General features: G+C 40.3%; 1 protein-coding gene across 2 annotated transcripts in view; it reads left to right on the forward strand.

The window, feature by feature from the left end:
- SUMF1 (sulfatase modifying factor 1) overlaps nt 1-21,894 on the forward strand; it is a 90,498-nt gene that overhangs the window by 29,831 nt on the left and 38,773 nt on the right. For both annotated transcript variants that reach the window (XM_025451212.2, XM_049098306.1), the window contains exons 4-6: nt 13,864-13,946; nt 15,837-15,959; nt 16,936-17,050. In XM_025451212.2, coding sequence (XP_025306997.1) covers nt 13,864-13,946; nt 15,837-15,959; nt 16,936-17,050 — 321 coding nt within the window. The remainder of the gene's footprint in view (nt 1-13,863; nt 13,947-15,836; nt 15,960-16,935; nt 17,051-21,894) is intronic.

A 21,894-nucleotide genomic window follows, 5' to 3' on the forward strand; every position in this document is an offset into this window, starting at 1 on the left:
CTTCAGTGTCGAGTTTCAGGTCCTGTTATAATTCTCAGGAGAATGTTGACTTTAATTTTTTTTAAGGCAATCAGTCTGGTAACCTGGTCAGATATAGACCACAAGTTTTGTCTTGCTTACCGCTAGTGCTGATTTTATATTTTTGTTCATTCCTTTTATTCCAGCACAACACTGGTTATTTTTTTTTCACAGTAACTAGCATTTTGCTTGTTTTAATCAATTTCTTGTAGGAGTAATAATGCCCACCAAGTAGAGTATTATAAAGACAAAATTAAATAATGTACAAGAAACCACCTAATACAGGACTTAGCATGTAAAAAATCTTTTAGCAAATGTTATTACGCTGGTTTCTTCCAACGTACTATCTCTAATTGAAAATTGAGGTAAATTTGCTTTCCTTTGCTTTACTATTGTCCATTTGTAAGATTTGATAATGCCATATATAACATTCTGCTAAATTGTAATATTTTGAAAGGATTTGCTGTTGTGGAATAAATCCTCTTAGATTATCTCAGAGTCCTTGGCTCGAGGAATATCAGTGATATATCCTTTTTTTTTTTTTTTTTGGTGGGGGTGGTAAAATATACAAAAACATAAAATTTAACATTTTAACCATTTTAAAATGTACAGTTTACTAGCATTGAATCCATTCCCAATGTTTTGCAGTCATCATCACTATACATTTCCAGAATTTGTTCACCATCCCAAACAGAAACTCTGTACCCAGGAGCAATAACTTCCCATTCTCCCTTCCTTCAGTCCCCTGGTAACCTTGATTGTACTTTGCGTCTCTATAAGTTTCTTTATTCTAGGTGCCTCAGAGAAGTATCATTTTGTGTCTGGCTTACATCACTTAGCAAAATGTCTTCAGGGTGTGTTTATGTTACAGCATGTATCAGATTTCATTTTTTTAAGGCTGAATAATGTTTCTTTGTTTCTCTAGACAACATTTGGTTTATCCATTCATCTGTTAATGGACATGTCTATTGTTTCCAGCTATTCACATCTAATAGCCGTTTTTGGCTTTTGTGAATAATGCTGCCATGAACATTGGTGTGTGAGTCCCTGCTTTCAATTCTTTTGAGTCTATACAGGGACATATTGTTTGAGCTGTTTGGATTCATGCTTCCTTGATTATCTGCCATTATCCCTGGGGGGTGGGGGGTGTTCTTTGATTTTTCTAGTGATGCAAAGGAGTCTGCCTCCGTCTCTCTGTTTGAAAGTTTGCTTTCTAGCTTAACATGTGGTCTGTTTTAAAAAAAATGTAATCTGTTTAGCAAACAATCAAAAATGCCCTACTGTCTTCTAGATATTGTGCTATTCCTGAGAATACAGAGATGAAAAATGTCTCTCCCCTCTGCCCTTTAGATGCTCAGAGTTTAAGAAACGGTCTTCTGTTACCCTACATTCCAAATTTAGATTGTTCCATTTATTTGTTCTTGTGGCTTCTTGTGCTTTTCCTTTATGTCATTTATGTCACTTATAATTATTTGTGTAGGTATTTTTTTTTTTTAAGATTTTATTTATTTACTCAGAGAGAGACACAGAGAGAGAGGGGCAGAGACACAGGCAGAAAGAGAAGCAGGCTCCATGCAGGGAGCCTAATGTAGGACTTGATCCTGGGACTCCAGGATCACACCCTGGGCTGAAGGCAGACACTCAACTACTGAGCCACCCAGGCATCCCTGTGAAGATATTTGTTGAATGCCTTTCCCTTTCCCAGATATATTCAATATGATGGTGGGAGAGAATGCACTCTACCACTGTATCCCTAGCATAGTAATTGTCACTTAATAAATATTTGCCAAAAAAAGGGAAAAATGCCATTTGGGTATCATCTTTTGGAGAATTTAGTTTTTGAATGCTGCAGGGCTCAGACCTGGTATGACCTGTCTTATGTTGGGAAGTTGCTTTTCCTTGGCAAGAGAACACTGGCTTAGTCTGTCAGGGTAACTGAGTTATTTGGGATGGGGGGCCAGGGCTGGCTGATTGGATAAGATAAGAAGAGAACATAGTCACACAACTGTATTTTGTGTCTGTTTTTGAAAAGAGTAGTTGTTTGTCTGATTGAGGAGTTGGTGTGTGGTGTAGGCTCAGGAAGCAAAGCCCGATAACCCTGGAAGGTGAGAACCCAATATAATAGGATAACAGGGTCTAGTTTTTCCCAGACTGCTCCAAAGCAAGACACCTGATCAGAATGAGCATGAATGAGACATGCTGGGATTCCAGAGGCTCAGATTTGAAATGTCTCTTTAAGGAGTCCTTAAATTTCTTGTCAAGTCATAGGTCTTTTGAGATCTGACTTGGATAAAGAAGTAATGTCTGATATCCCATGCCTCCAAAATGTTGATGTTTGCATTGTAAACCTCTATTGTGAGACAAAGATTGACTATAGAGTACAGAGTCATACTCAGGAGATATCCAGCTTTAAGAAGAACTTATGCAAAAATGAAGATTTAGAATTGATGGAGCTTTCAAAATCATCCGGTAAAAAAACCTTCCTCTTATAGATGAGGCAACCATGGTCCAGGAGAGGAAATGGCTTGCCTCAATTCTAGGTAATGTGGAGAGCAGCACCGACCTATTGGTACCTGAGAACCAGCATAGGATCTTTCCCACTGGGTAAAAGTCATAAGCTAGGAGCTGAGTCTCTCTCTTTTCAAAAGGATATCCCACTGAAAGACTCTATCTGAAATTGGTATTTATCCAGATGATGGTCACCCAAAGTGGGGAGGGGTTTGGAAAACATGGAAACTTAAGAAACAGGTGAATTTATTCATTAAACAAATATTTATCTTGTAGGTGCTATGGGCCAGGCAGTGTTCTAAGTGCTGTGGTTACAGCAGGGAACCAGGTATAAATCCTCACTCTCCTGGAGGTTATAACATTATGACTCTAAACAAGTGAACTTCTAACTGACTAAGCTTGTGAATAAAATAAAACAGAGTAACAGGATAGAAAGTAACTGCAGTGTAGTGTGGTTGGGTTCTTTTGGCTCTTTTATTTGTGGGGTCTAGGATGGCTTCTCTGACACTTGAGCTGAAACCTGGATGAGGAGTAGGAACCAGCATGACCAGTAATGAAGGAGTGATGAACAAAGGGGATTGTAATGTAGGGTGACAGGTTGGAAAAGTAGGCAGCAGGTGTATTACATAAGGCTTGTAGCCTCAGAGGTGTTTGGGTTTCTTCTTAAGTGCAGTGAGAAGTCATTGGACCTAGTTAACATTTTATTTTTTATTTTTTTAAAAGATTTTAGTTATTTATTTGAGAGGGAGAGTGAGCACATAAGTAGGGGGGAGGGGCAGAGGGATAGGGAGAAGTAGACTCCCTGCTAGCAAAGAGCCTGATGTGGGACTTGATCTTAGGACCCTGGGATCATGACCCAAGCCGAAGGCAATTGCTTGTTAACTAACTGAGCCTCCCAGATGCCCCCCTAGTTAACATTTTAAGGGGCTACTTTGGTTTCTGTGTGGGTTTTGTCATAGTTGGTGAAACTTGTTTGAGTCATGGAGCAGGGTGGTAGGAGTGGAGATGCTAAAAGTGGTCTGATATTTGGAAGGACTTTTGATCCCATAAGGGGAAAAAGAGAAGAGGGACTCAAGTATGACTAATAGGTTTTGGGCCTGAGCAACTGGGGAGGTGGTGATTCCCTTTGAGATGGTAGAAGCTTGGGACACCTGGGTGGCTCAGCGGTTGAGTGCCTGCCTTTGGCCCAGGGCATGATCCTGGAGTCCTGGGATCAAGTCTCACATTGGGCTCTCTGCACGGAGCCTGTGTCTCTCTTTGCCTATGTCTCTGCCTCTCTCTCTGCGTCTCTCATGAATAAATAAATAAAATCTTAAAAAAAAAGAGAGATGGTAGAGGCTGGAGAAGAGTGAATAAATTACTGAACCTAGAGAAGACTAAGAGTTGAGTGAATTGTAATAATTCTACAAACATCTGAAAGATGATCTGAAAGGAATTTGATTTATTCCATGTGACCCTTGGGAGCCTAATGAGTGCCAGCAGTTAGAAGGTCTCTGGAAGACATTTCATTTTAGCCTTGAGTAGGAATCCTCTGTTGATTGGAGTGATCTGGATGTGAGGGACTGTCTGCAAAGAAGTGATGTGGGTCACCTGAATTGCTTAAGCTGAGACAGGGAGATCATCTATTGGTAGAGTGACCATGTAATTTATTGTCCAAATCAGAACACTTTTGAGGGTGAAATGGGATGCTCTTAATTATGCTGGATAACAGGTGTAAATCTGGACGGCCCTGATCAAATGAGGACCAGTGTTTATCCTGCCTCACCTGTTCATCCTAGGGACACCGTAGAAAGGATGCCTTTGGATATAAGTTGAAACCAAGGGACCTCTTGGCATCCCTCCAGGTCTAAGGTTCTGAAGATCTTTGATGTGTTTCATTTAACAAAATTATTGATGCCCAACTTTTCTAATTAAGTGAGGTACACTTATAAAACAGGCAGCCTGCTCTGTGAAATGCCCTATCCACCCTTGTCCTGCTTCACTAGCTCCTCCTTCTCATCCCATATAGGAAGCATTTGCAGAGTAGCACCCAGTTACTGTCGTTGGGTGCCCCTCCTTGGGCTCCGATAGCTCACTGAGCTCTTCTTGGTCATAGTATTTAATGCAGGCTTAAAATCATCTACTCATTTATTTGTCTTTATCCCCAGTTTGTATGCTTTGCTTCTGCACCCCCCTAGGGCCTAGCACTGGGCTGGCATAGGGCAGATGTTCATGGAATGCTTGTTGAATGAATGAATGAATGAATGAATGAATGACAACTTTTAAAAAAGATTTTATTTATTCATGAGAGATATATAGAGAGAGGCAGAGACATAGGCAGAGGGAAAAGCAGGCTCCATGCAGGAAGCCTGATGTGGGACTTGATCCTGGGACTCCAGGATCACACCCTGAGCCAAAGGCAGACGCCCAACTGCTGAGCCACCCAGGTGCCCTGAATGAATGACATCTTGAATTGGTTTTATGGAGTTCTAGTAATGTACTGACATCTACATTATACATAAATATATGTATCTGCTTACTATTATGCTAAATCCACACAACATGACCATTAGATAAGTTTTCTTAGTGTACTCATTTTACTGATTGAGGAAATCAAGGCTCAGAGAGGTTCAGTAGCTTGCCCAATGTTACATAGCTAGTAAATAGGAGGAGAGGCTGGATTGGAGCCCAGTAATCACTTGGACGACTGCTTGACCCAGGTGCCTACTGTATCTCTTTACTCAAAACTTAAGCAACATGTTATAGTTTAAAGATTTTGAAAAGTTCTGCAATTAAAAAAAAAAAACAACTGTTTAACATGATTAACCCAGTGCCTTCCTGACTACTTAGACTGCTTTGACTGTGGAACCTCCCCACCACTGCCTGCCTCTTTACCTACCAACATCTTGTCATAAACTATTAGGAAACAGCTGTTGGGAAATGCTTGGATAGTAGAAAAGAGTCATGAATTGAAAATCTGCAGTTTTAGGTTCTTTCCCTGGCTCTGCCTACCACTTTTCATGGCTCATTTTTTTCATATGTAGTATGAGGAAGCTTAAATAGCCTCCCAAATCCATCCCACCCTTAAAACTCTTCAGTGTTGTAAGCATGCCTGTGTTAAGCATGCAGCCATACTAAGAAAGCATGGCATACTTGAGTGTTAGAGCCAGGTTTCCATTCTCTGCCAAGCCTGTGTTTGTTTTACCAGCTCTCGCAGAGCTTGCAAGATACACAGTGTTGTTAAAAAAAAAAAAGTAAATGTTTCCTACCCTGTGTGCTGTCACAACACAGAGAATCAGTAGTCACCATCCTGCCATTGGTACCAGTGTCCAGCTGCTGGGTGAAATGTTCACGTCAGGCCAGTGACCTGGAGAAGTTAGCTCTATGGAGGATTCAAAATTTGTTCTGTGCTCCTGCAGTGCTAGGCTGAGCTTAGCTAGTTCAATGCTAGCCTCTAGTTTCAAGGGGCAGCAGTTGAACCATGGTGCTACGTGACCCTCTGTAGATGCCTGTCGCTAAACCACAGTTAGGAAGTAGATCATCTCTGACTGTGAACCTGGGCTGAATTTGCAGCAAGAGTCCTGTCCCTTTTGTCGTGCTGTTCTCTGGGGTGATGACTCTCCTCTTTTTCTTCTCTTTTGCCAAAAATAGGTGGGATTATTCATATTCTGATTTACCTCCAAAATAACCTGTGTGAGAGAATTTCCTGTTCTTAGGATGCTTTTACTATATTGTGTCTTCTGTTTGCCCTTTTTCCTCAGAAGCTTCAGAGCTTGTAAGGCATGAAGAAGAAAGTCAGAATCAATCAGATGGCATTCAGACTTTCTGAAATTTCCCTGTTTCATAATTTGAAAAAGATCTAAGTAAGCCACTAGCATTTAAGGAGCCTAAATGGAGTCTCCTTGTAATGAATTATGATAAATACCTTGCTCTGGAGTGCCATGAGCTTTTACATATGGTCAGCCCTCTTTCCAGAGGGAAACTAGCCACAAAATCTATTAATGTTATAGATTTTTAAAAATACAGTATGGATTTTTAAAAATGAGTTTTAGCAAGAGCTATATAGACACTCTTAGGTACCATTTCAGGAAATTTGGCAAAAGTGAAAAATAAAAAAATGTAAGTGAAGATGTTTGCAGATGTTCACTGTATTATTATGTATAATAGCAGAAAACCCCCAAAATTTAATATAACCTAAGTGGTTCAATGTTAGGAGATTATTTGGTAAATTATACTATATCAACATGACAAAATATTGTGTGTAGCCACTAAAAATGCTTGTTATGGGGATCCCTGGGTAGCTTAGTGGTTTAGCGCCTGCCTTTGGCCCAGGGCGCCATCCTGGAGTCCCGGGATTGAGTCCCGCGTTGGGCTCCTGCCTGCTTCTCCCTCTGCCTCTCTCTCTCTCTCTCTCTCTCTCTGTCTATCATGAATAAAAAAAAAAAAATCTAAAAAATGCTTGTTATGAAGCCCAGATAAAACATAGGAAAGAAAAAGGAAAGTATTTAGTAAAATTAATGAAAATGATCAATATATAGTTTGGAAAAAAAGGTGTACAAATATGTTTACTTATTGATGAAACTGGAAGATGAATATAAAAATAAAGTTTGTAGTAGGATAGTGAACATAAATAATTTTTAATTAATATTTTTAATATTGCTTATTTTTGTTTTTCAATGTAAAATTAAGTCTCTTAGCTCTGTTAAAAGAAAAAACTTTGAAAATCTGAATAAAAAGTATGTTCAGTATAGATAATTTAGAAACTAAAAATGGCACCCACGAAAGAACATTAAATATCACTCATAATCTCACCACCCAGAAATAACCATTGCAGACATTTCAGTATATGTACTACTAATCTTTTCTTGGGGTATGAATCTTTTTGTGTGTCTACATGTAAGCATAGTTTTAAGTAGACTTGTACACTTATAAGGGGCTTTTTTCTCTGTCTGTGAAGAGCAAGCATATATCCAAGCAATTACATTTTTCCCATAGATAATGTTTAGTGACCGTCCTGTTCCTTCATATGGGTGTACAAATAAGGGATTCAGTGAGTCTCCTCACTGTGTACACATGTGATGTAGCCTCTTGCTGAGTATTGTCAAATTGCTATGAAGATGGGTTATATCGATATACATGGTCATCTCTTTGCCTAAAGCAGTAAAAAATTATTAAAAAAAAAAGTCCTTTTCTCTTCTTTCTTTCACTAAAGAAAGTCCCAAATCAACTTTCCCCATACAACTAACAATGAGAAAAGTTGATCACTCTTAAGAGTTCTTTGAGTTCAAAGATTGCTTGGGCCATTTTTTGTACATTGTGTATAATGAATGACTGTGCATAGAGTATCCACTCTTCTCTTAAGGACGTGTAAGAAATGTTTAGAATATACTGAGTGGATGCCCTGGGAATCCAGTGTATCCTAGCATGAGAAATTTTATTAAGAACTGAAGCAAAAAGTATTGAAAATTTTCAGTTATGTTTTACGTTTCATCAATATTTGTACTCTACTTGAAAAAGCATGCATTTTTCTCTCATGCAAATTCTATTAAGTAATGAAGGTACATAAGTTAGGATTTAATTTAAAATAAGCTGTCAGACTTGACTACCTATTTTAATGATGAATTTCTTTTTACTCTTTATTCAAGCCTGGTTCTTTCCTTTCCACATTTGTATTGGGTGCTGAAGGAAGAAACTTTCTATTTACCCTGTGCTTTCTATTCCATTTGATTCCTTTCGCTGCTGGATTCTCCTTCAGTTTTATTTATACTTCATGAATTCGAACAGATCTGTAATTTCTCATTGTTCACTGGTGCCAGTTGAAAATTTTCCCGGGCTGTTTTTATAGGGGTAACTGTCATGTTTATACTATGTTTCAAGAAATGTCCATCTTTTTAATTTGCTTGTCTAAATGCATTTAATTTTTAAGAGAACAGTTGTAAAGTTGTGAATTTGACATCTTTACGCTTGAATATGCATAATTACACAGTGCTCTTCTTTCTCCTGTGCTGACTTTATTCTAGGCTGTGTGTGTATAAGAAGCATAATTTACCACCTCTGGCAAGAATAAAGGTACCTTTGATATCTTCTCCATTTCTTTTCTTTAAACTGTTACTACAAGGCTGGTTATGTCCCCAGGGAGAGGTGAGAAACAATGTCTTTGCACTGGGAAGTCCAATTCTCAAGGGGACATCAGTACTCACATGGATCCTATTTACATTGTAATTGGTCACTGGCTGTCTGGTACAGATGTTTCAACTTAAAACCCATGACAGTTGCTATGGAGATGGTTGACTGGAAATAGGTCAAGTTAAAGTCCTTTTCCCCCTGGATATAAGGGAGTGCTATAACTCTGGAATTGTCTCAGTTGAACAGAAAATGTGTAGGTGGGCAACTACATTAAAAAAAAGAAAAGTTCTTTTTGTAGGATGAGGGTTATTGTAGATGCCAGTCCACTTATGTTGCTGCTGCTACTCTGCAAGCAACACACCAGAAGACTCTTCTTGTTAAAGCCAAGGAACTAGAGATATCATGATTTGCAGTATGATCTTGATTAGCTGGCTCATATATGACTCTCAAAAGTTACTTATTTCATAAGCTCCTGAACATAGTAGGATAGCATTTATTTTCAGGACACTAACTAGTAGTTCAGGAACAAGCTTTTAAAAAAATATAGCATTAACAGTGACTTTTGGAAAAGGAAGGCACCTGGTGACATTGGATGGGATTGGATTTGCCATAAATTGGGCTGGGAAACATGCAGGCTTTCCTAGGGCATGATTCCCAGGATGAATGATGTCCTATCTCTGATTGCATCAGACCTCTCTTGTGGGGCGACTTTGATTACCTGTTTTTTTCTTCATAATGTGTCACATGGGGAGATGGTTCCTGACTGTGTGTCTGGTCACTACAGATGGGCATGTAGTATAGGTACTCATACAGGTCCCAGAGCTTTGTTTGGTTTAGCGTTTGGTGAATGTGGATTCCTGCATCTGCTATACCTCTCATACTCTTCCCCTCCCCCACTTTATGGTGCTGCTTGCTTCAGGAATAGGTTCATCACGTGATTGTGATGGAAGATGACAACTATACACTCTTCTTGACAGTTCTTTGGAAATCACATATGTTCTAATGCTTTTCTCAGTTTATCTTTCTTCTGCAAAGGGTGAACTGGGGGGGGTGACTGGAGTCTATGCTGAAGAAGTATTAGCGGGCAGATTTTCACTGATTAGAATGTATGTTCTTTGAAAGTTCTAAAAGAATATGGCAATGTGCAATAACGAATAAATAATAGTAATAATGATAGCTAACACTTTTGTAATTCTTGCTCTGTACCAGGTACTACTCTAAGCTCTTTATGTATATTTCCTTATTTAATCCTCACAACAACCCAGGGAAGTGGAGAGAAGTGTTACTACCCTGTTTTACAAATAAGGAAACTGAGACCTAGAGAGGTTAACTAAGAAACCCAAGATCATGCAGCTTGTAAAAGATGGCACTGTTTTTCAGGCTTAGGTCGCCTGGCTCCAGGCTTGGATGCTCTTACCACTGAGCTTCTATGAATTATATGTTAACATTTAAGAAAGACGGATTTTTTTCTCCCCTGATTATCAGAGTGCAGTGATTATTCTGCATTTGGCAACGTCTGGAGACACTTTTGGCTGCTGCAGTTAGGTGAGGGAGGGTGCTACTGGCATCTAGTAGAAAGAGGTCAGGGATGCTGCTAAACATCCTACAGTGCACAACAGTCCCTTATAACCAGGAATTATCTGGCATAATGTGTCAGTAGTTCTGAAATTGAGAACTCTTATTACAGTAATACATGCCCATTCTTAAGAAGTGTATTACTCCCCAAATCTTGGCCCCTGTAAGTGCAAGTACGTTCTTCTACACTTTTTTCTTCCAAGTGTACTACCATACATTCATATGCATAATTTTACAGAAACAACCAAATATGTATTCTATTCTGTAGTTTATCTTCATAACATATTATCTATATATTTCCACTTTGCAGTGTCTTGATGACTGTATAGTATTCCTTCAGTTGGATGGATGCCAAGGATGGATTACTTTGTAATTTTTAATTAGAAATAATATTATAGTACTGTAGATATATCTGCATACTTACCTCAGATCTTAATATTTTGGAGAAAAACTAGATTGTGGCCTTTGGACAAGGACAGTGTTACTGTGGTGTCCCCTCCTCATCTTGAGCCAGTCTGTTTGTCCTGTCTCACTGCCCACATCACTGAGATTGTTGATCATTGTATAGTTCCGTATTTTCAAGCCATGTCAGCTAGTGGTCTGTTGGGATGGGTTGCTAAGATAATATGAGAGATTTCAGAAAAGAGAAATCCTGGGAAAAATGAAAAGCAGATTATCTAGAATGAGAAAATGTGTGTGTGTGTGTGTGTGTGTGTGTGTGTGTGTGTGTGTGTGGTGGAGAGGACACTGAGTTGGGACAATAGCACTAGCGTCTGTAAGGTGGTACCTAGACCTATGAATTTGAGTTTTATTGGCATTTTTAAGGAAAACGAAGAACCTAGATCCATATTTTGTTTTGAACTTTGTGCAATTAACCATGTAAGATAAATATGTAAAATAAATAATTTAAACACTATCAATATATTGTCTTAAATCATACTCTGAGGATTCCTGGGAGTTGAAGATCTCTTTTAGGAATCCAACTCAGTGGCTGGCAGATAGTGAGTGCTCAGCAAATGTTTGTAACCAGAGTGAATTGAGGGAAAGAAGAGAGGAAAAGAAACAGTCTAAGGGGCCCCTGGAATAGCCACACCATGGTCTGTTTTGCATCAGCCAGCTCCATGGAAGTTCCCCTCTGAAGAAGGGGTGGTAAACCTTGGAACACATGGGCCATGAAGGCTGGTGTCTGGCCTTTGTCACTACAGCTGTTCATATGCAGACCCTGTGATTCAGCAGTTCCACTCCAGGGTGTACAGTCAACAGAGATGCATATGTATGCTTGCTGAAAGTCATGAGCTCCTAAGAATGTTCATATAAGCACTATTCATAATACCCCTAGACTGGAACCCACCCAAATGCCCATCAGTAGTAGAAGAGATGAATAAACCAGTTTAAAAAATTGCCACTGATGAAATGTTTCAAAACACAAAAGGATAAAAGAAAAACAGGCATTCTAGTTTCTACCACCCAGATTTAACAACGTTTAGCATTTTGCCATAGTTGTCTTTAGTTCTTTTATTATTTTAAGACAGACATTGAACCTTCTGGTGGCCCATCTGATCACTGTTGGGGTGAGTTAGGTTTGAGTGATCTGAAGATATTGAAACACAAAAGTGGGATAACCTGGGCTTGCTTGCTTTCTTTTTTTAAGATTGTGTTTATTTATTCATGAGAGACAGAGAGGCAGAGACATAGGGAGAGGGAGAAACATGCTCCCTGTGGGGAGCCTGATGTGGGACTCGACCCCAGGACCCCAGGATAATGACCCAAGCCAAAGGCAGATGCTCAACCACTGAGCCACCCAGATGCCTCTAACTTGGGCTTTCAATGCACATTTTCCCTTGACATGGAATGAATTACCTGTCCTTGGTCCCTGAATATCCAGCAGTCTGGTTAGTGAGAACATCCCGAGGTGAAATAGAAATAAGCTGTGACTTGTCTCTCCTGGTCTCTGAAAAATAAAACACCTTGCAGTGGTATCCTTAAGGACATTATGTCTCTCTCATTGAAATAGAAGAGAATTTGGTTTTTCCCATCAAACTGTAATTGGAATACCATGAATGTTCTGATTGTGCTGATGTGAAGGAAAGAACAAGAACAGAATTTGGTGTTTTCAGTGATTGCTATAATTGTTAGCAGGAACACCATCCCCCTTCTCTTCCACTCAACCCAGCTCATCAGGATGCAAATGATTGACAGTAGCATTGTCATGGGGATAACCTTGAGTCTACTGTAGTGTATATTTTACAAGAGTCATTTGCAAATTTCTGTTCTTTAGTTTGGATTACCAACAGCAATGATGAAGATTTTTTATGGCTCTCCTCCTGTCATGAGACCTTGGTTGAGACTAGTTCTCTTTACTGAGTGCTTGCTAGTGCTGGGCATACTTGTAAGCCCTTAATGTATGTTATAATTCTTCCTTGTCATAACCCACGAGGGTAAGTATTGTTACCATCTCCATCTAAACGTGAGAAAACAGGCCTGGGGAGGTTCAGTAGGTTGCTGTCACACCGTGAGTGATTTGAATCTTCTTTTGACTGACTCCAAAGTCAAGTTCTTAACCATTCAGTAAGTGAGGGCCACTTGCTCTTGTTATTTGGGTCACTAGAACTATAGTAGGAGATAAGGTCCTGGGAACATTTGGCTGAGCATTTCCTGGTCCTGTTGAATTCAACCTCCTCTGTAGTCTGAGGTAGATGAGGCAGGGGTCCTGGTCCCATTTCACAGATGAAGGCTAAGGGGCCAGACAAGCAGTGTACTTTCTCAGGGCTACCCAGCTAATATTACACTGGAAATTGAACCAGGGTTTTTTGAAAACACACTCCAGCTTCTTACTCTATGGTTCAGCTTGATATCTGACCACCTTAGTTGATCTTCAGCCCAGCACTTAGTTGTAAGGTTGTTTCCCCATCTTTTATTTATTTTTTTAAAAGATTTTATTTATTTATTTGATAGAGAGTGCTCGAGCATGCAAGGACAGGCAGGGGGAGTGGCAGGCAGAGAGAGAGGGAGAACCAGGCTCTCCGCTGAGCAGGGAGCCAGTTGCAGCAAGATCCCAGGACCCTGGGATCATGACCTGAGCCAAAGGCAGACGCTTAACCCACTGAGCCACCCAGGTGCTGTTTTCTTATCTTTTAAATAGGAGCTGTCCAATCTGTCTCTCACTTGTTAGACATTATAGAGGATTAGCTAGCACTGCATCTTTTAAAAATTTCTGGAGGGATCTCTCGATGGCTCAGCTGGTTGAGCATTTCAACTCCTGATTTCGGCTCAGGTTGTGTTGTGAGGGTCATGAGATAGAGCCCTGCATAGGGCTCTGCACTGATGGGGGCATCTCCCGGAGATTCTCTCCTTCTCCCTCCTCTAAGATAAATAAATAAATCAGTCTTTAAAAAAATAAAAATTCTTGGAGATATACACCATTTAAAGACATAATCTATTTAGTCATGCTGGTGCTTATGATATGGAATAATAGTCTTATGAAAGATTTTCTTACATATAAATCTTTATTTTTGATATTCTGGTAAGAGTATTTGTTTGGTAACTGAAATGGAAGTTGAAGATTGTAAGTTAAAATTTTTTTTTTCCTGCACATACTGAGTCAGTGTTTTTCTAGAGTTATCATAGCTAACCTTAGCTTTTCTGGGTTGCTTTGAGGTTGCAGCTGCTCCTTGGTGGTTACCTGTTAAAGGCGCTAACTGGAGACACCCAGAAGGGCCTGACTCTACTACTCTACACAGGTGAGGCTGGTGGTTCTTTCCCCAGTGGACATGTTTAATTGCCAAATAGATAGATTTCCTGTGTTGTTGAAAAGGAACTCAGTAGCCATCTTCAATTGTAAAAGAGTGTGAGAATGACAAACTCTAATGGATTGGTAGGAAAATAAAACAGGAAATAACATATGTAAATACCCAAGCACTGTGCCTAACTCAGAGAAAGCTCTTGCTAGGTGACTTCATCCTTCCTCATTTGGCCTGCCAAAGAGTTGCCTTTGCAGATTTTTTTCCCCTCTTTGACAAGCCTATTACAAATCTCTTGACATATTTAATCTTTGGAACCTGTCTGTCTGCTCTCTTTCATGAGTGGGTCACTGTGAGAAAGAAGACCATCTGTCCTATGGAAGAGTGGTTATGTCTGGCCAGGTGGTCACTGTGGAAGCTCAAGCCTTGGTTATAGGATTCTTGTGATATTCAGTTCTGGGCTGACATACTTTGAAGCCACCATCTGACTGAAAAACCACAGAGCTGCAAGTCGGTCAGCAAGTCTCCAGGGTGGCAAGGAAATAATTATCTCAAGCAGAAATAGAGAGTAGCACTTTAAGCCCTGGAGATGGAGAAAGGTTGGGTCAGGACTCAGAATCCCGACAGCCCAAGAAAACTGTTCTCCTAACCCACTTTTTCAGATGGAGGTTTTGAGCCTCTATTTTTGACAACATTCCTGGTTTCTGCCCTCATTGCCAGGGAGCTAAGTGTACCTGAGGTTCAGCTTTAGGGACAGAGCCCCCTGCCAAAGGGCAGAAACCTTGCAAAGCCTGAACTGGCAGCCTTCGTGGTGGAAATTGATGGTGAGACACAACATCCTAGGATTCTTGGGTACGTCAGGTCAACTGGGCCTCTTAGTTCCCAAGTGACATTTTCTTTCATGAATTTAATAGAAGAAAAAGCTAAGGCAGAAGGAAAACCCAGAGGGGAATGTATTTTATCCACTGAGTCCATTTTCTTAGAAAAGTACATCTCTGATTGATGCTGAAAATAGTAAATAACACATAATAGGTACTCAATAAACATTTATTGAAAGAATAAATGAAAATTATAGTGGAATTGCTGTAGGGAATTCAAAGATGTTTAAGGAATGGACTAGGAGTGTGTAGTCCACTTGAAAAAGTGTAAACAGGGAATTAAAGCTATCTAGTGCTTTGTGAATGTGTGTTACTCCTTATTCTCAAACTTTTCTCCTAACCTTCCTTGTCCTTCTATGCCCTTAGAAAAAATACTAGTTTGGAATCTGCTAGCATGAAGCAAATATAGCTGGCTAATCTGCAGTAGAAAGGCACGAAGTTTAAAGCCAAACAACCTGTGCAAAGGAGGGTTGGGGGGAAGCAGGATTGGGTAGAGGGAGAAGCCAAGACTACAGTGCAGGCTCAGGAAGTCCCCACTGATCCCTTGGGGGGGCTTTGGGGTAAATAGGGCTGGTAGGATAGAGCTGTGGTGGGCTGAAATGGCCGGGCCTTTATGTCCTGGCTCTGATTATCATTGGTGGTTGTGAAGTGGCCTTCTGCAGCAGCTGTGGAAAACTCTGAGGGAGCACTCCTTCCTTAGTGGGGGAAGTGTGTAGTGCATCTCCACATCCATTGTACCAAGTGAGATTCTGTGGAGCTCTGGGCCTGCCTGCAAGTGAAGAAATGTTTTGAGTCTAGTTCCAAGAGGGATTGTAATCCATTCGAGCCTGGGATGTCAGAAACCTGTGGTGGAAGGTGACAGATGTGGCACAGCTGAGGATTGAGCTGGGGACCAGGGCTGCCTTAGTGCCCCAGATGGAATGGAGGATGATTGTGGGTGCTTCGCTGAAGCCAGTTCCTGTTTCCTGTTACAGCTGCTGCTCCTCCTCACTCTGCTTTTGCTCTTCCCCAGGCCTGATCATCCAGTCCTCCACGTCTCCTGGAATGATGCTGTTGCCTACTGCACGTGGGCGGGAAAGCGTCTGCCCACGGAAGCTGAGTGGGAATACAGCTGTCGCGGAGGCCTGCAAAATAGGTACTCGGAGGATCTCATCTTGCCTAACTGTGTGGTGACCTTTTTCTAAATCTGTGGAACTTATTTTGGTTAGAAAGTTGATTTTAAACAAAAACAACAGCTTTTTCTTCCTAGGCTTTCTTCATCTCCATGGACTTACTTAGGAGACACTGATGCATGGGTCACCAGGTGTCCGGTGAAGCTGGCTCCCTGCAGCCCCAAAGTGTGCTCCACACATTCAACCCTTCTTGTCTTACATAGTCCTCCTCAGAGCCTTTTGTCAGGCTGCCTTGCTTTTAGGATTTTCTTATTTTATTTATTTATTTAAAAAGATTTTATTTATTTATTTGACAGAATGAGAGAGTGAGAGAGAGCACAAGCAGGTGGAGCAACAGGCAGAGGGAGAGGGAGAAACAGGCTTCCCGCTGAGCAGAGAGCCTGATGTTGGGCTTGATCCTGGACCATGGGATCATGACCTGAGCCGAAGGCAGATGCTTTGTTGACCGAGCCACTTAGGCACCCCAGGATTTTCTTATTTTAGACATCTCCTAAAGCAGTGTTATTTCTCTGTTTCTAGAGCCATGAGACAGAAAACTCATGTCTGGGTCACATCTTCTAGGAAAGGCTCCTTAAAATAGCAGAGGCTTTATAAAAAAAGTGTGATGTGATGCTGCCTGATTGTGCTACCATATAAGTTCAGAATGATGCCTACTTTCCCAGCCTTCTATAAGTCCTTCTTCTGATTACGTGATTTATTTCAGGCCTCTTGAGTACTTGGGAAACACAGAGGTTGTTGTGAACTTGATATGAGCTAGTTGTGCGGAAGTTTAAAAAAAAAAGTCCTGGTTAAAAGCTTTGTTTATTTATATATTTGAAATGTAAAACATAGTTCACTCAGAACAAGTGAGCAATGCTCTTTCTTTGCATTCCTTCTCTTGGCTTTAATCCAGAAGACTGTGCCTGTTTGACAGGCTGATGCCTGTGTCTCTTCTGACAGACTCTTCCCCTGGGGCAACAAACTCCAGCCGAAAGGCCAGCATTATGCCAACATTTGGCAGGGCGAATTTCCTGTGACCAACACCGGGGAGGATGGCTTCCGAGGAACTGCACCTGTGAGTAGCGAGACTTCTGAAGATGGGCAGCAGCTCCCGAGAATGTGGACATGAGAAAGCATTGCTCACTCGCTGACCAGTCTCTTCCTGCATTCATCCACTCATGCACGTGCAGTTCCTAATAATTAAGCAAATGTTCTTTTTTTATAACACAGTTTTCTTTCTGATTCCGTCATACTTATACAAAATTTGGAAAATAGCAAGAGTACAAAAGAGAAAATTAAAAGGACCTGAAATTTTGCCACCCACAGATCACCCCTGTTAGCATTTTGGTACATTTCCTCCTGCTCTCTCCTCCCTCCCTCCCTCCCTCCCTCCCTCCCTCCCTCCCTCCCTCCCTTCCTTCCTTCCTTCCTTTCTTTTTCTTTCTTTCTTTTCAAGATTTTATTTATTTATTCATGAGAGACACAGAGAGAGAAGCAGAGACATAGGCAGAGGGAGAAGCAGCCTCCCCTTGGGGAGCTGATGTGAGACTCGATCCCAGGACCCCGGGATCATGACCTGAGTCAAACACAGATGCTCAACCACTAAGCCACCCAGGCCTCCCTCCTTCTGCTCTTTTCTGTGTTAATGATGCCAGTAAGAGCTAGTAGTTAATGAGTGCTTGCAGGGTGCCAGGCTTGGTGCGAAGCCATTTGTATGAATTCTCTCACTTGATGTAAATTCAGCTCTGTTAAGTAGGTACCATTTATTTTATCCTCATTTTCCAAGTGAGCATTCTGAGGGACAGAGAGAATAACTAACTTGCACAAGGTTACACGGCTGGAAAGCAGCACAGTTGGGGTTTGAACTGGGTTAGTTTGTTTCTAAAGCTCATGCTCGTAACTCCCATATATGCCAGCATACACACACACACACATATACTCCACCCACATATATGAAATGTATAAATGCATATATATGTATATAGAAATATAAACACATTTATATATGTATATATACATATATATGGAATATATGGAAAGCATAAATATATATGTGTGTGTATATATATATTTTTGTAGCTACATATTTTTTACATGCTGCTTTTGGGTCATGCTGAATGCAGTATTTAAAATCCTGTTTTTTCCAGCTTAATATTAGGAATGTGTTATCTGTCATTAACAGTTTTTCACAAATACATTGTTTTGTAACAGATACATGATCTATCATTTGAATGAGCCCTAATTTATTTGCCTTTTATTAATAAGCTGCACATTTAGATTATATTTGTTGGGGTTTTGGGGGAGTGTTTTTGGCTAAACAATATAATAAGGAGCATCTTGTACATAAATATTGAATTGTATCTCTGATGATTTGTTTAGGATGGATTCCCAGCAATGAAATTAATGAGTCAAAGACTAGAAAACTTTCTTGGTAAACATTTTAGATATATCCTGTTTTCTAGAGGGCATGTGACATGTTTCCCTCCACAAGCGTGTGAGAGTTCCTTTTTCATTGCTCTTCTGGTGGCAAAGCCATACACTAATGAAGCAATATTAAAAACATTTCATTTTGTCTGAACAGTGAGAAAAGAAATCTTGTGGTGGGTAAATAGCACCGTACTGAGTTTGTCGTTGCAGAGAATAATTTCTTTTCAACACTCTTTCAAACAGCTGTCATTTTTTTCATATTATATTTTTGTTTCACACAAAAATAATTCTTCCAAAATTTACATGTAAATGTAACATAGGTACATTATTGGGAGGTGGCCAAATGACTCTAAGACTTTGACTTTGACTTTGACTGAAGCCTGGCTCAGTGGTTGAGCGTCTGCCTTTGGCTCAGGGCGTGATCCTGTGGTCCCGGGATGCAGTCCTGCCTCCCTGTAGGGAGCCCACTTCTCCCTCTGCCTGTATCTCTGCTTCTCTCTCTGTGTCTTTCATGAATACATAAAATCTTAAAAAAAACAAAACAAAATTTCGACTGAAATAATAAATAAAAGAGAAGGACCAACACATTTTTGAAAAACATGAAGAGTAAGGAGACACTTGAGCTAGCAGAAATCTAAAAATATTTTGAACCATAGTAGTTAAAGCATTATGGTTTCATTTTTTGGCATTTAATGTAAATAACATATTTCATAAGAATATATAGCCTTTCAGTTGATATAGGGGTGCATATGTATGGGTATGAAACTCCATATATATGTGTTAAGCATGTGATAAAGGAACTGTCACAAACTAATGGGAAATGATGTACTACCCAATGAAGGCAAAAGAGTAATCATTTGATCTCAGAGTTGGTTCCTCCAACTTTGTATTCAGCAAAATGAGTGATCTGAGGTCTTTGGGACTAAAGGATTCTGCTCTTTCTGAGACTTTATATATATGAGAAGCCCAGCCAGTGCCTCATGGACCACTTTTGGTCAGCAGAACTGGTACTGTGGGATGTACAGAATATCAGTTTTGGTGCTTGGTGAGGATGTTATGAGACCTCAGGAAAGATGTTGGTAAATGCAGGCAGCAGGACAATGGTGACCAAGTGTTACATGCTGGTAAGGAGTGTGTAGCAACTCACTTGCGATGCACTAACCCTGAACACAGGTGGCACAGAGTGTCAGGCCCATACCTGGCCTTCTTTGGCAGTGAACACACAAGAGAGTTTGGCGTGACAAGGGCCTTAGCAGCTAGGATTCCCTCCTGGGATGCTAGGCTGTCAGAAATAGGGCCCCTACAGCAAGCCTTGAATCCTAAGGCTTGGGCTTCTGATGGACCAAATTATATAAGCCCCTGTCAGTTTTAGTAAAGAGCCATGAGAAGACTGGATTGGACAGTTATGAATATTTTACGGTGCTTACTGCTATAGAATTTCACATCCTAATTAAGCCCTTATGCCTCTAAGGAAAATAGTCATTTATCCTTAAGTCAGGGCCCCTTTTTAGAAAACACAAAGTCCCTGTGGCGTAAGGACACTTTACAGATGTTTAGCATTAGAACATTTAGCTGGGAGTTCAGCAGATGTCTATATTGGAATAAATTCAACAGAACTTACCTGAAGAAGCTGTCATGGAAGTTTGTGAGACAAAATTAGAACAGTCACCAGGGGCCCTCCAAGAACTAATTTAAGAAACATGACCTGGGGAGAAAGAAGCAGCAGACCACAGAGAGGCAATTTCCACCTGTGTTTGGAATAAGACATAACAAGATCCGTATCTTCAAAATGGAACTCAGCAAAATGGGACTGAAATTCCCAGAGAATTATCTCACATCCATTTTAGCTGCTCTTGTGTCCACAAGGTCTGGTTAGTTGAAGGAAGGAATTTATTTTCAGTGATGGGAGGGACTGCAGTGAAACGGCCCCCTCACCTGTATTTTATATATGTTATTACTTCTGGTCTGCACTGAGCGCACTATTTTGACCACAGTGAATCTAAAGAATTCGGTTTTTATTTTTCAAAGGTGCTATTATACAACTATTAGTGTGTTTTGGTTTTAATGCCTATCAGTTCATTTACTTGCAAATAAGTGGGTTTGAAATATTTCTCATACACATTTGTTTTCTTTTGAGGTTCCTGGGAGGAAGCTTTAGTTAGTGCAATTAATTTAACAATGAGCAATTACAAGGTTTATTCTCCTTAATGGCATATTCACAGATGGTGATTTTGGGGTTGGTGACCTCCAGATTTTACCTCATTTATACATAAAATTATTTAAAGGGGGAAGAAAACCCTAAATCTTTGAGTATGTATTATTATTTCCTAGCCTTAATGGTTTAATAGCACCAGTGAGGTTAAGTTGGTTGCTCAGAAGCTGCTAAGTATGGGCACATAAAAAGGACCTCAGCCAGATGGACTCTAGAGCCCCCTCTTCTTGTGTGTTCTCTGAGCCTTCCTCCAAAATGTTTGTTTCACCTTTTGATTGGTCTTGGGCCCCTGGTTCCTTCCTCTCTCTGCTTGAAACAAATGAATTTCTTCTTTTTCTTCCTATTCCTTCCAGCTGTTGTTCCATCTTGCTCTTTTCGATCATCTCCAAATTCTTGAAAGAATAGTTCATGCCTATGGCCTCTTCACTTTTACTCTCCCTCTGAATTTTGAACTCTGAGCTTGATTCCAAGGACACATCTTTACCTTTGTAGAAGAGGGTATAGCCAGAAATCTCTGCAGCCAGAAAGCCTCTCCCTCTTGCGAATTTCTGAGGCATTTTTCCCCCCACTCACTTTCCTACTCATCCCAGAGTCTTACAGAATTGGATTTTTGTTTTGAGTATATTCTTTTTTCTCCCTCAGTAAGCTCTTTGATGTCTTACGTCATTGAACCCTTCCTGCCTTCAGTTGACATGCATGGAATTACTGAATGAAGCAGTGAATAAGTACTGCTGTTTCCATAATGAGTGCTGAGTATGGAAGCAGCGTGGTAACAATTTTTTAGCTTTCCAACTCATCCAGATGAAGGTTTTTTTAGGGAGTAGCTTCATAACTTTGAAGTGCTCTGAATTGCCCAAATATCAGATTTTTCCATATTCATATGTGGACCTGAAACCTTCTGAAGCCAAATAGAAGTGAAGTTTAGTTTATTCATTTCTATAGTCCTACGTTATTAGTATGGAAAAAAAAACGTGAATTTACAATAATATTATTATTTTTATTTTATTTTATTTTTTACAAAAAGATTCTTAGAGCACCTAGATGGCTCAGTTGATTAATTGTCTGCCTTCGTCTCAGATCATGATCCTAGGGGCCTGGGATCCAGCCTCATATTAGGTTCCCTGCTCAACAGGATGTCTGCTTCTACTTTTCCCTCTGCTCCCCTTCCTGCTTTTGTTCTTTCTTTCTCTCAAATAAATACTTTAAAAAAGAAGATTTTTTGGCTTAGTCAATTAAGTGTCTACCTTCGGCTCAGGTCATGATCCCAGGGTCCCTGCTTA

Source organism: Canis lupus, chromosome 20, assembly GCF_003254725.2.
Source record: "Canis lupus dingo isolate Sandy chromosome 20, ASM325472v2, whole genome shotgun sequence".
Lineage (NCBI taxonomy): Eukaryota > Metazoa > Chordata > Mammalia > Carnivora > Canidae > Canis > Canis lupus.